General features: G+C 36.8%; 2 protein-coding genes across 2 annotated transcripts; one reads left to right on the top strand and one right to left on the bottom strand.

Annotated features, from left to right (window-relative positions):
* Nucleotides 1-746: 746 nt before the first annotated feature.
* On the bottom strand, nucleotides 747-7,053 carry LOC146473042 (cell growth-regulating nucleolar protein-like). Its single transcript, XM_085118774.1, has 7 exons — nucleotides 6,691-7,053; nucleotides 5,465-5,572; nucleotides 4,545-4,625; nucleotides 4,036-4,393; nucleotides 2,360-2,425; nucleotides 1,539-1,624; nucleotides 747-1,031 (listed from the first exon to the last, which is right to left on the bottom strand). Exons 1-7 carry the CDS (start codon nucleotides 6,934-6,936, stop codon nucleotides 894-896), a joined length of 1,083 nt encoding a protein of 360 aa, XP_084974900.1. The 5' UTR covers nucleotides 6,937-7,053; the 3' UTR covers nucleotides 747-893.
* A 23-nt stretch (nucleotides 7,054-7,076) lies between these two features.
* On the top strand, nucleotides 7,077-14,239 carry LOC146473041 (beta-1,4-galactosyltransferase 7-like). The gene is made up of 6 exons (XM_085118776.1): nucleotides 7,077-7,615; nucleotides 8,299-8,482; nucleotides 9,115-9,340; nucleotides 10,769-10,852; nucleotides 12,457-12,567; nucleotides 14,069-14,239. Exons 1-6 carry the CDS (start codon nucleotides 7,369-7,371, stop codon nucleotides 14,228-14,230), a joined length of 1,014 nt encoding a protein of 337 aa, XP_084974902.1. The 5' UTR covers nucleotides 7,077-7,368; the 3' UTR covers nucleotides 14,231-14,239.
* The last annotated feature ends 552 nt before the right edge of the window (nucleotides 14,240-14,791 follow it).

The following is a 14,791-nucleotide window of genomic DNA, read 5'->3' as shown; positions in this document are numbered from 1 at the left end:
CGAAATAAATTACTTTTCTTTACCTTGCACAATTCAAACAAGAGAGAAGATTTTCTTAGTAGCTTCAGTTTTTTGTGGAAAATGTAATGAGGTAATTTTTTTTTTTTTTAATTTTAAGCCTTTGGTTAAAGAAAATGACCCCATCTTTCACATGACACCCTGTCTATGAGCCAAACTTTAGTGAATTTAGCAATTCTGGTCATGAGACCTGCAAATATTCACATACACCCTTCTCAGACCAGAGGTTCAATCATTCATATCAGTCATAATTTTGGTCAGAATATCTTAACGTTTTGAAAACCACGACTTACATGTACACCCCATTCATAACCAGCCGTTCAAAGCCTTGGAGAAGAAGTAGCATAATCAGTTGAAACCTGTGTTTCTTTAAAGCTAAGGAAACAATAACTTTATTTTTCCATGGGCTATTCTATGAAGGAAATGGAAAACATCAAAATTCTCTTTACATTTTTATTTTATGCTCTATAGTTGTAACACTTTGAGTTAGGAGAAGTAAAATAGCTGTGTTCTCTCATTCTCCAAAACTTCCACTTGTGTTGCTGAAATTAACAAAACAGAATGTTTTGAATGGCAAGAGATAGCCTGCAATGCAGGTATGTTATTTTGGTTCACTGCAATAGCCGCCATCTTGGATGTTACTTTGCACACCACCCAAAAACCCCTGCATTGCATCTATTTTTGTCAAGCAAAGTTGGACAAAATGGTCAAATGATTCACATGTCAAATAAAATTAATTTTAAAAGCTTTATTACTCACACAACAATCTACAAGTCAAGTTCTTACACAAATGACCTTGTGTCCTCTTCTTAGAACAGAAAAATTTAAACTATCACTTAACATGATAAAATCAACGAATATGGTTAAGCAGTCCTTCACTTAACAAGCCTCACTCTGTCTTTGTGAACTTTAAATTTTGGATTGTTTGTAACTTTTTTCTCAAAGAGAGCTCTCAGTTCATTATCAGTCAGATTTTTGCCATTGGCTCCTTGGGCTTGGACTTCTGCCAGAACCTGAAAAAAATTAAATTACTTTTGTCATGGTACAATCTACAAAGAGTTTCCAAAGTAACAGAGATCACCACCTGACTACAAAATTCTTCCTTTTTTTCCAACAAATTTCACATTCAATAATAATAAACAGTCAGGCAATTTTTCTTGAAACCACTACATTTGCCAACTAAAGTGGTCACTAAAGACGATCTGTTGATGTCTGTTGACATCTTGAAATAAAATATATAATATCATCGCATGGCATGTGAGAAGAATGAACTGCACAGCTAATAACTGCATAATGTCTAACAATATCTTTCGGTTACTTGTTTTACAGAGAAAAGTTTTTTTTTCCAGTTTTCTGGTTATCAAACTTAAAATTTTGCCCTTTAGCTTATGCCATCAGTGACTCACTTTTGGATGTATTCCCATATGATACAGAACAGACTTATATTGACAAAAATATTGTACATGTAACATCCTTATTATTCAGCTCCTACATACCGTTGCCAATGTAATTATCCTTACCTTTTTCCTCAATCTCTTCATCGGTAACTCACAATCAGGAGCTTCTCTTAATACTGCCTTTATCACTGATTTCCACTTAAAATTATCTGTAAGGGAAATCCTTGACAATTACATTATAACATAAAATACAGTATATGCATGTATAAACAATAATATTTTTCTTTTATGCTTATGAAGAATGAAGACTTCCACTAAGCTATCAAAAAAATACAACACCTGCCAATCTCATAAGAATTCATCTGAAGTTGATTTTCCCATCTTTTGCTGACGCCCTCTGACAATCCCACACTCTCTCACTATCTCCCTCTCCCCACCCCCTCTTTGATAAACCCTGCAATCATCCCCACCCCTAGCTGGGGAGTAAATTGTGCAGACCTATTGTTGCACCTTTTTTTTGCTACACTGACCTTGAGTTACTTTGATTTGAATAAAGATGTACATGACATGTACATGTAATGTTGAATATATATGTACATAGTGCACGCTAATTAACAAAACGTCTCACTTTACCCTGCTCAGATCAGCAACTTTGTTTGAAATCATCCTCTTTGAGGTGATCATAGGTGTCCTAAGTTAGGTCATCATCGCAGGTGTCTTACCAGCTTATTATCCTAAAGCATACATCACAACTACACAAGGAGAGTGTTGTGCAGCCCAACTAAAAAAGGCTTGAAAACAAATCAAAGGACATCATGACTAAGAACAGAACATCAAAGACTAGTACACCCAGCTGTTGAAAACAGTAATCCCTCTGCAAACAATTACCAACTGCACAATGACAATGAAGGTAGTCAGAGTAAAGCTCAGTTCAAAATACTTACATGTACATCTTTCTTTGCTTTCTTCATTTTCAGCTTTCAAAAGTTTGGGATTTGTGCAGGGTACATCTATGTGTGAATTAAGCAAGCAAGATTACATTCAGACTTCACATTGTCTTTGCTTATTATCACGTTATTTACATGTAGTTGGGAATATGCCTTCAGGCTCTTAAATATTATTAAACTAGAAATACGTGACTCGCAAAACCTCGCGAAGCTGGGGCTGGGTGGAAAGCCCTCTTTACTCGTATTGTAGCATCAAACGAGGAGATTAAAAGGCGCATAAGATTTTTTTTTGATGAGCATAGTGTTTTCGTAGTTCCACGGGCTAGTTTGCGGTTGAAAATCTATTTCTGTCGCGACGTAATGTACAACGGGCGTGCAGCGCTGTCGTGTTCGATGAATTTATTTCCCACGGAAAATTATTTACCGCGGCCACAAAACGTGTAATTTCTTTAATGCACTCTTTCACAAAAAAGATTTCTAAAAGAAAGGGAAAAGATTCTGGAGAGATAGTTCTGTATCCAGTGAATATTGATGAACATTGCAGTTGAAATTTGATCATGAACGCATATTTTTTTCGATGTATGCAAATTTTGCTCCAGACGACGCCAGACAGTCTGACGTCATTGTGCGGACACCTTCAAAGATATAAACAGATATAAACATATATAAACATATATATATATATATATATATACAGTAAATATATTTTTCGCTCGAATTCGCGCGGCTTAGCTCCGCTCGGGCCGGCTCGGCCCGACAAATTTATTAACCTCGCTTCGTGAGGAATTAAGCAATTCTCATGCTTCCCTGTTCAGACACAATAACTTGTTTGAAATCATCCTCTGTTGAGGTGATCATAGGTGTCCTAAGTTAAGTCATCATTACAGGGATAGGAGCTTTGTAGAGAATGATGACCATTTAAAAGATGTCTGAAGTCTGGTTTGCATAATTACAGTCATCAATGATTGATCAATTACTGCAAAAAGTGAGCAGGAAACTTTATTTAGCAATCAAATGGAAAATCATATGAAAACATTCATTGAACAATCACCTGCAAAACAGACATTTGTTAAGTGTGGTATGTGTGAATGCTAATGACGCTAGACACCAGCCATAGTTGGCTATCGTATGGGATTTACTTGTTCTACGTATTCATCTAAAATGCTACGTCGTACATACTAGTTATGCAATGCATTCGAGTGGTTTACCATAAAATATCCCACAAGTGACTTGATTTTTCTTAGTATACAGGCTCGTGTGTGCAACCTGTATACCAAGAAAAATCAAGTCAAGAGTGGGATATTCGCAGTATACCACAAGAAAGCACTGCATAACTAATTTATCCCATGCAACTCATTGAATTAACTTTCCACTTCAATGTCTGGTTCCAAGAATTCAAAATTAAGGTCAAAACTGTGGTATTCTTCTTCCATGTTTTAGTTGTTGACAGTAATTTTTTCGAATGAAAAATTTTGACCTGTCACAGGCTCTTCAATTGATCTTTTGGCAGGAAAAATTTGTAGGCCGCGAGGAAAGCCGGGATTTTTTCATGGAATACTACCTGTTGCATACCGCAGAATATGCAATGGGTTTGTAGCTTTCTGATTGGCTGTATTCTCTATGGCATGGGATAAAAAAAAGTAATTATCAAAATTTAAAATACAAATACATACCTGCCTCTTCACCATCCTCCCTTCTCTTTCTTTTCCGTTTCTTGTTATCCTTTTCGAGCCCATCCACTTCCTCTGTATTTCCATTCATATTGTGTTTATTTTTCTTTGCTTTAGATTTCTGTCCATTTTCTGACATATCACTGTCTTTTAATTGTTCGCCTTTCCTGTGCTTTTTAGATTCTCTAGTCTCTTTGTTTTCCTCCTTGTTTGACTTTTGCACAAGTTCTTTAAGTTTACTCTCAGTTCTCTCTGAATGTTCATCTTGATGATCTATATTATCTTCATGGGGAAATGTTGCATTAATTTGTCCATTTTCATGCGCATCACTGCCATTGACTTCACCTTGCTGTGAGCTTTGCTAACAGAACACAAAATGCAATAAAATGATATACAGGTGTACGTGTAAGCTGACATGGAAATAATGTGCAATTCGACAACTGTCCATGCATATACAAATATATCCAATCTTACTCAAACCATGTTAAATTCAATTATCACCATGATCACACCTTTGAACTTGAAGAAAAAGCTTCCCACAATCTGTCCAGAGTTACACTGTCTCGCACATTGATACTGTTTCTGCAGAAATTCTGTTGAGACAATAACAACGTTATTATTTCTACAATTAGCAATGTCAGCAATACATCTGGTATGTTGTGTGTGTGTGTGTGTGTGTGTTTCGTTTTGTTTTTTGTTTGGTTGTCGTTGTTGTTGTTGTTTTCATTTTTAAGTCCCAACACTGATCAGGAATTAGCTTCTGTTCATAATATCAGTACACCGTTAAGTAGCCAGGTATTGCAAAAATTAACTGCTGTATTGATACACCAAAAATTAATTACACTGGTAACAGTTCCCTGTTTTCTACGCATCATAGTGATATTTAATTTAAACTAAAAATAATATTGAGAAAAAATGAAACTACTATCATCTTTTCAGGATTGCCATGATTATTCCCTGTTCAGACATAATAACTTTGTTTGAAATCATCCTCTTCTGAGGTAATATCATAGGTGTCCTAAGTTAAGTCATCATTACAGGGATGTCTACAATTCAGTACTAAAACAAAGAAACTGCAAGGGCAAAAAACAATATTTAGAAAAGTATAGTGTAACTTGTATCCTCAGCAAAAAACAAATCACTCTCAGCCTCACCAATCTGAGATGGTTTATAGGACTTAACCATAATTAATCAATAACAGGTGGTCTCAATGTATAATACAGTCATGTCCACTAATATATGGCAGGCTCAATAGATAATGGGCACAACTGACGGTTTTGCTTCAAAAAAATGCTCAAAACTTGCCAAAGTTTTGCATGATATAGGCTTGTTTTTCAATGGTTAACAATGATCTTTTTATTATTTTTGCTAAAGGTCTTATTTAGAAGATATGGGACTTTGAAGTTACAGTTGTCAAGTTCACATTACTTACCTGGAATTTTGCTTTCTTCCTTGGGACATTAGAATATTCACTGATTCTATCAAGCAGTCCAGCCAATCGAGGATCAACTGCACCTGATTTTGTTGCTTCTCTTACTTGCTAAAAAATACACAGATTATGTAAGTCAAACCTACATTAATTTTAAAAACAAATCACTTACAAGGGGCTGGTGAAAATTAAAAAAAACAATCTGTTTCTTAAATGTATTTTTCTCTTGTTAAGAAATTGGAAAGGTTAATTTTTCAACTGAGAATTTAAGCCCTTACCCCTCAAATTTTTACACTTCAAAAAAAGTGGAGTTATTTTCCCTGTTCAGACAAACAACTTGTTTATAATCATCCTCTGTTGAGGTGATCATTAGGTGTCCTAAGTTAAGTCATCATTACAGGGATTTAAATAAATTCAATAATTATTGAGAATGGGGAGATGCTGTATTGTAAATTAATAATAATGTTAATTATTATAATTATTATTGATTATGTAGGAACATCTGGTTTAAAATAGATAAAGCAGAGGACAAGTGAGAAATTAAATGACCAGTATTCCTGCTATATGGGCAGTTCCTTGAAGGGCTCGGTAAGGCAGGATCTTTTGCCAGTAAAATGTCTGAACCTTGAGCCTTTAGCTGCTCCTTACCCATTTACTTTCCACAGCATCCACCTATGTCTATTGGTAGATCAACAACCATCTCACAATAAACAACTACCAACCAGTCAATTCAGATGTAGAGTGTAAAGTACAATGTATATATTTTTTTCTTTTAAGGAATCACATCACATCACATCACCTTTATTTTACCTCAGATTTACAAGAGTAGCTGTATAGCTAATTTCTTCGAGAAAAAAAATTGATCTTACCAACACATTCATCATTTTGTAGGCCACCTTCCTTCACTCAAAACACTGTCATTTCAAGGTAATTAGAGAGTACTGCAAACCAAGTCTAAACACCTTCACTTCTATATATCTCTCTGGTTATTTATATCATGTCCTTTCTTTCCTTTGTGTGGTCCCAAAAAGTATCCATACTTTATGATGAACCATCATTGGAGATTTCAAGATGGAAATGGGTCTCTTAGGCAAACATTTTAAGGGAAACTATGGAGTTAAATTGGAATTAATTTTGTCTTGCCTCCCCCAGCTAGCGATGCAGCTGTAAAAATCCCCCAAACCCCTTATCTAATGCAAAACGTAGCTTGTGTTAGAAATCTTAATTACCTTAAGCCATTCCTGCTGCTTATGTTCGCCTTTGTTCTGTTTGTCTTTCGGTTTATAGAGTTTGCCTTGATACTTCTCCGCCTCTGTGATGCATGAAGTGTGGCTAGTGTACTCATCGCCATGAAAGTCTTTTCCACAGTCAATACACGACAAAACATCGCAATTGTGGCAGTCATTTTGATAGTGTTTTTCTACCTGAGCTTTCCTCACAGTTTGACCGCACGCATTACAAATAAAAGAGACCATTTTGCCACAAAATTTCTACGCTTCCACACCAACCACGTGTATTCCTTTGCTCAAGTGCTCATGCCCGCTAACTCAATCCTGTATTACACAACGTACTTTATCAAATTTAGTTTCACCGCTAGTGTACTGCGGGCTAAACAACAAAACTCTGAAAATCCCTCAAAAAGTAAAGAAATTCTTCATTAACAATTTACCATCGGTGGAATTACTTTATCATGATAAATAGTAAGGATTACCCAACAAAAAAGCATTTTTAGAAGAAAAGAATTGGAAGTTGAAGAGGTGATTGCAAGAGACATGGCGTTTTCAAGGGCAATGATTGGCGGCTTTGTGAGACGTAGAGGAAAATATATTGTGATCAACAGAAGAATGTGAATATATATAGCGTTTATTTTCGACGCCAAATTTATAACTTTGATCGAAACTATACTCATGGCTGTTGTACCCCGAGGAGTAATTTTTGGGATGCTTTTTTATCTGACATTTGCGGTTGCTGGGACAATATGGATATCAATGAAATACCTCAGCGATAAAGGCTGCGATTGCGGGCAATATTTTGAACGTATAAAGTTGTCTACTTCTCCACACGAGCATGACTTTCCACACAGGCAAAACGAGGACAGAATTACATCGAAACAAAAAAGAGCTGAGGCGACATCTGTGCAAGAGCCTGAAAAAGGTATAGTTTGTTATAACTGTCAAAGATCATTTACGCTTAAACATCATTACAAGGCTTCAGCTTTGTGAAGCTGACGTGTCAATTAATTCTTAAATTTATTGTTTGCATGAACATTTCTTCCACGTGTTTTTCATTTTACTGCGATGATGAAAAGTACATTTTTTAAGCAAGTCTTAGACTTTAATTTTTTAAAGAAATATGCTGGATTGAGCATGTCAAATTAAAGTAAGCAAAATAATACCGTACATACGCTGTGATTAGTTTATCAGCAAAATCGTCATACCAGAGAGTATTTTGATACATGCCAAGTTGGTGATAGAAGAAAAGAAGATCATTATACTTGGGCTAGGGAAGATTTCCACAGAGCTCCCTACTTTAATTGCCCACAAGGATTAACATTATTGTGCAATTGCACTTACTCTCATACTAATAAACACCCACATTGGACTAAAACAGCAAGTAAAGTTCAACTTCAATGCAATACCCAATGAATCCAAATATTTAAAAAAAAATCATTGTGAAGACAACTGTGGTACAGACTATGATGATGATAATGATAATGGTGAGAGTGACGATGATGATGATAATAATAATGATGATGGTGATATTGATAATTATTATGACAACCAAAGATAATGAGCCATAACAATTATGGCAATTAATTTCGTTTAATATAATTTCAGGAAGAGACAACCATGAAGAAGCAGTTCCTGATGATAGCTGGGGCCCACATCAGCTTGGAGTGGTTGTTCCTTACCGAGACAGATTTGAGGAACTGCTGGAATTTGTTCCACACATGCATAATTATTTAAATGCCAAGAAAGTGCGCCATAAAATATTTATTGTCAACCAAGTTGATAAGCATAGGTAAGTGCATTTTGCTGTCACAAGATCAATCAATAAGCTGATAAGTGCTCATCAGCATATATACACACAGAATGAAGCAAAACACGCTGGAATACTGTCTAGGACTTAGGATTACCACTGATAAAATTCTGAACATACATGTATAGCCCTGGGCTAATTTGTTGAAAGAACAAGAAGTTTGGGGAAGGAATTGGTCGCATGGGTTTGAGGATGAAAGCAACTTGAAACACTTAGCTATACTGTATATAACCCAAGGTAAGAAAAAAAGGTAGATTTGTGCTGGGGAGGTGCAAATGAGACCAAGTTGTTAGACTTGGGTATGGCACCGTGCCCAAATTTTGGCATGGATACTTGAAAAAAGGGTGTGTTCACATTAGTGCCGCCAGCAAGAATCATACTCGGGCACCGTGCTCAGGAACCAAATTAAATAATTATTATTTTGAACATTAGCCTCTTTTTGCCTTGGCCACTTGGTACAAGCTGTGTTTACAATATCAACTCAACTTGAAGTGTGCTGATGCATGAGCATGTGAGTTTCACTTGGTAACTTAGAAAGTGAACAAGGACAGAAAGGGTGTTGAAATAAATATCGGAGTAGAAAACAGTTTGTAATTTTATCTGTTTTGTTGCAGATTTAATAGAGCATCCCTTTTAAATGTTGGATTTCTGGAAGCCAGAAATGATTGTGACTATATAGTAATGCATGACGTAGATCTTCTTCCACTCAACAAAGACTTGTATTATGGATTCCCTGAAAAGGGTCCCTTCCACGTATCTGCACCTTTTCTACATCCCAAATATCACTACAAGACATTTGTAGGTGGAATTCTAATAATGTCTGTGGCACAGTTTGAAAAGGTAAGTTATACTAATGATTTAATGCATCTGTCCAGGCAGCTTCAGTTATTTGGAGATCTGAGGGGTGCTTATTGAGACAGTGCTCAAGTATCTGATGATACAATAGTGCAATACAATACAATGAGCGGAGTGAAAATTTGAGAGCTGGTAATAATCAATTGCAAGTTGGTGAAGGTTAATAATAATCATTGGCAATTAACCTCAGTGTGTGTAGGTCAGAAAACAGTAGTGTCTATAATTTCCATGCTAGTAATTTCACTAACTCATCATTTCTTTGAAACAGTTGCTTAGCATAGAAGAGGGCTAAACTGCACTTTCAGCTAGTAAAAAGTGCGTTATTGTTCAGTAGACGCCTCGCCCTTCCTTAAATTTATATTATAATGCAAAAGCTGAACTGTAATTGCCATATGTTTCTGCTTTTTAAGGGGGTATTTGCATGATGCAGGTATGACTTTCAAACTGGTACAAGTTCGTCCCAGCTCTCTCTTGCACCTCTGTGTGTATTTGTACGATACCAGTCAGGCATCCTGTGTGAGTTCACCCCAGGAGAGCTTTATACCAAATCAAGCAATCAGGTTCTCATACCAGTGCAAAATACTGGTGTCATGCAAACATTGTGTAATTATTTGTTCCACATTCCTTTTAATTTCAACCATTTTGTTAGTCAAGAGAATAAAACTCACACCCCCATAAAGTACCAGAGGTGTCATTGTTAAGGGCCGTAACCTGAAACACCTGTTACAGCTGAGTAACTTTGAAAGAACCTTGATGTTGATAGCTCAGAATTAATTGTTGGTCTCACAATTGTGCCACATATTACGTGCGGATTGTGATGTGGCACAGTAATTGTGAGACAAATGATTTATTTTGAGCTATCATTTCAAACTATGATGACTAACACCTTTTGTGACGTTAACCTTTAATATTGTTATGGATGATCTTGGGGTTCATTTTACACACTAAGTAAAAAGACTGTTGCAGGTATGAAGCTTAATGCAGCATTGTGACTAAAAACTTAAATGAAAGCCCTGAACTGAATGGTCATTTTAATCTAGAATAAATATTTCAACTCATGAACGCTGGAATGAAAATCAGTATCACATGGATACTCCATTACTGACATCACCCAATTACCTAGCTGTGTAAAGCCTTGACTATTCTAAAATTCTCTTTATTTTGTTCAAACAAAACTTCTGTTGAGAACTTGATCAGCACTGGGTGCAGGGATTTCCTCACGTATTATTATTTTGATCCCACCCACTCTGACAGAAGAACAAAGCATTGACAACACTAGGGAAAAAAGTACCTGGCAGCTAGTTTTTAATGCCAACCTCAAAATCAAGTGGCAGCCCTGATTGTTATCATTTTTGTTTACTTATCCTAAAGGTGCTGAATACTGATTTCAATAAATAATTATTGTATTTTTAGGTTAATGGACTTTCAAATAAGTTTTGGGGCTGGGGACGTGAAGATGATGAGCTTTACCTCAGAATGAAGGAGGCAAAGATGTCTGTAAGTTACCAGCATTTTCTGAATCTTCCTTTTAGAAGGCTTGGAGTTCTAAACTGGTTCAAAACTCTAAATCTGTTTCCTGAGTCTTTATCAATTCAAACTCGAGATTTATTATTGCTGTATCTGCATTCAAGGCTAAACTCTGTGACCTGCATTAAAACCTGAAATGACGTTTTTGTCTCTTATGTAATAAGGTCACACCCAGTGTTGTATGTTTGGATAAAATTCCCACCGAAAATTAACTGAGGTAAATTCCTGTCTTTCCAAGTTCATGAATGTTCATTCTCGGTTTATTTTCTGGTGCTTGTTAGCCTATCTTGACACCTAACCGCCTAGCTGTGTATATCTTATATATTTTAACTAATTTCAGCAGCAATAGTATGAAGGAACACCAGCAGTAGCATTTAAAGTTACAAACCAACATGGAATGAGTGAAATTGATTTGCTAACAATGATAACACTTGTTGGCGCGATAGATATCACTGTATAAACACCAGTGAAATACCGGGTGAGCTTTCGCACGAAAATGTGATATCTTCACACATGAACATAACATGTTTTCTTCACACATGAAACGATCACCATTGCTATGGTAACATTAATAAATCACACCTTTTGCAATGATTTGGTATTTCATTGGTGTTTATATAATAAACAGAATGTTACATTTCTCTTCGAGTGTTGAAAAATATTTCAAGAGTGAACACTCAAAGAGAAATTTCGAGTAATCATGTAATATCCTCAATCTATTACCATTCCAGCAGACCTAATGAGCTACACAGTATATCTGTCATTGGCACCTGTGCATTAGCCTGCAAGAGTGGACACGCTTTCCACCTTTTGTCATTTGCTCTTGCAGATGACAAAATATAATCCACTCTGAAAACTCAGACACAAACGTCCTTCCCATAGCAAGCCTATAGACTGTTAGGGCTAGCTTTTTGATCTGTTTGCTCAGTGTTAACTGAAGTTTTCTCTATTTTTGCCAAGCCCAACCAATGTTGAAATGAAAAATTCCAGGACTCCAAAATAACCCTGCTCTCCCCACCCCCCACTATAAAAAATAATCCCTCCCCAAGAAATCCCAAAAAATAAAAAAATAAAAAATAGTCCCTCCACAAGAACAAGCCCTTGAAAGAGTCCTTCAATCAAATACCATATTCAGAATTTAAAGATAGCTCAGGTTTCTGGCGCATGAATAGACAAGGACCATTGCTACCCACTACTACCTTGAATCCCGTTCTGGTTCACTGCATGGCTGTCCCAAGCATTCTAGTAAGCTTGCCAGTGCTGGTTCACCTAAACCTGATGCATAGACAAGACTCAAAGCACCCACCATGCCAACAGATAAAACTGTGACATACCAAGCACTTAACCAATGGACCTACACCGGTTAGCTGACTGTTCAACTGTAAACCTTTTGAGAAAATACGGTTGAAGTTCTAGCTAGTGGTTTATCATTTAGTTACTCGGCCTACACAAAATGTAGATGTTTACTCATCCCATCCATAAGAGATATTTTTTTAAACTCACTCATGTCTTGCATGTAATAATGACATTCTATTTTAAATTAATGAATGATTGGGTGTTTAATTAAATTATAGGTCTATCGCCACAGCAGCAAGCACATAACAACAGGATACGACACCTTTAAGCATGATCACGACCCCAAAAAAAGAAAAAGAGATTATGCAAGATTTTACGACCAGAAAAAGGCGAGTTGCTTTGAAACTTATTTGATACACAGTGTTGTTGTAACACTGAAAACCTCAAGTTGCAGTAGTTTTGTTTGTCATAGTGAGAAGAAGGGCGCCACTTTAGAGACCTGGCCCCAGTTGTTCAAAGGCCGGATAACTTTATCCAGTGGATAAGTCACTATCCGACAGTTTCAATCTGTGCAAAGATTTCAGTATTTCCTCTTGAACAAGCGAATATACACACTCTAACCACAGTTAAGTTTGGGAGTGTACGAAAACTTTGGACAACGTTTAATGTGAAATATATTTTAGACGCTGAAGAGTGCCTTATCCAGCGGATAAAGTTATCCAGCCTTTGAACAACTGGGGCCTGTGGCGCTTTTCATTTAGCCAAGCAGCCTGGCACGCAGGCTCGTTTAGAGGAGTCGTTTTAAAAACGACTGTTTGAAATAAAAAATGACACGCACGGATATACCATCTGGAACAAACGGACCACCTTCGGCATACCACTTTCCCAATTCCAGAACAAAAATAACCGTCCATTGGTACAAATTTACATGTCCATTTTTCTGGCTTCTTGCGCCACTGCGTTGGTTCCTTGATCAACCAATGAGATAGGAAATTTAGGACTGAAAACGAAGCTCTTCACGTGAATGGAAAAAAGCCTTTCCATTTGGCATGAAAAGTTTACGGAATTATAAACGTAAAATTTTGCTCAAATGTATCGTTCGCGCCAGGGATTGCAAGAATTTGTTTTACGGACTAAAACTGTGTTAGCAAGTTTGCGAAAACTGAAACGTTCTCCGCATGGTACTGGCAAAAAACAGATTTGTGTCGTACGCGCCTAAAACTACAAGAATCTGCATGCTGCACTCACTAAAGCTACGTTAAAAAGCACCATTATCACTTGTATCGAAAAGTTCTTGATGACTGAACTTTTCACTTCCTTTTAATTTACCCTAAATAGAAACTGCGTCTTACATGACTGACATGGTCGGGACGGTTACCGTCAGGACACACTTGAGTAACCCTTCGTGTGCACTTCATAGGAGGCACGTTGTAGTGACAGATGATGTGCGAGTTAATTTTGTTTTTTTAAGCGGGGACAGTTGCATGAGCAGTGTACACGATGCGACATTAATAATTTGGGTCACTTTGTCCCGCTTTATGACGCACAAATTCATACCAGCTGAATTTCATGCAACGTGCTGCAGGGACAAAATTTTGAGCCAGCAACAGAACTTTTTGATAAAGATGGGGGTATCCCACGAGGGAAACTGCCCCTGTAACATGCCCATTCCCCCACCCCCCTTCATGTCCCTACCACATATACCCTAGTGTATATTTTGTACTCACCCAAACTATGTTAGATGGGAATTCTTCCACTGCTCCTGGTACTTTTTATCGCCCATTTATTGGTAGATTAATCGTAGTTTGTAGCGGCTTAATCTCAGTTTATCTCAGTTATAACTATCTGTTCCACACTCAGCTAGCCTTATCTATGTTGTCCTTTTTACAGATTTCATTTCAAAGAGACAGAGACACTGGCATGACAACTGTCAAATACACCATCGAAAAAAGGACCAATCTGAACATTAATGGTGCGCCTTGTGTTCTACTGAATGTGAAATTGGACTGCAATACAGAAGAAACACCCTGGTGTGATAATCCTGACTCTTGACAGAAGAAAGCAACTATCAGACTTCTGACAGTCCTGCAGAGTTCTCTTGATTTACACTTGTATGATAAGTACCAGCGCAAAGATAGCATAATAAAATCATCTGAAAAAAGAGACATGTTTTTCATCTTTTCTCCTGTACTGCTTTCTTTTACCTGAAGACAGACACAGTGCTTTTACTCACCCGTGAGAGAAAGTACAAGCACGCAATCCATGCAGCACTGCTAATGCGCATGTCGCTTTGTGGCGCTTGTGCTTGTAACTTTTTTTTTTTTTCTCAGTGTTGGTACGCTTATTCTAATTCTCAGTATTTCGTGAACGGAAACTCTGCTTTACAGAGAAACATAGAATAGATGACACATTCTGTTTTTTTAACCGTAGTTAGCACAAACAAATCATTTGTCTCCATTTCTTTTTACTGACGCAATTCGTAAAGGTGGTTTCATTATAGATAACAAAAACGCGTTAAGCATTCGCATGGCATTCTTAAAGTCAAAGCTTATGAGGGGTTTATGAGTTTACGTTACTTTTTGCACAAAAGCAATATCAAAATAAGGATATAAA

The sequence above is a fragment of the Pavona decussata genome, unplaced genomic scaffold (genome assembly GCF_977016875.1).
Source record: "Pavona decussata unplaced genomic scaffold, jaPavDecu1.1 SCAFFOLD_95, whole genome shotgun sequence".
NCBI classification, from domain to species: domain Eukaryota; kingdom Metazoa; phylum Cnidaria; class Anthozoa; order Scleractinia; family Agariciidae; genus Pavona; species Pavona decussata.
The sequence above is the reverse complement of the archived record's forward strand: the minus strand, read 5'-3'. Positions and strand labels throughout refer to the sequence as shown.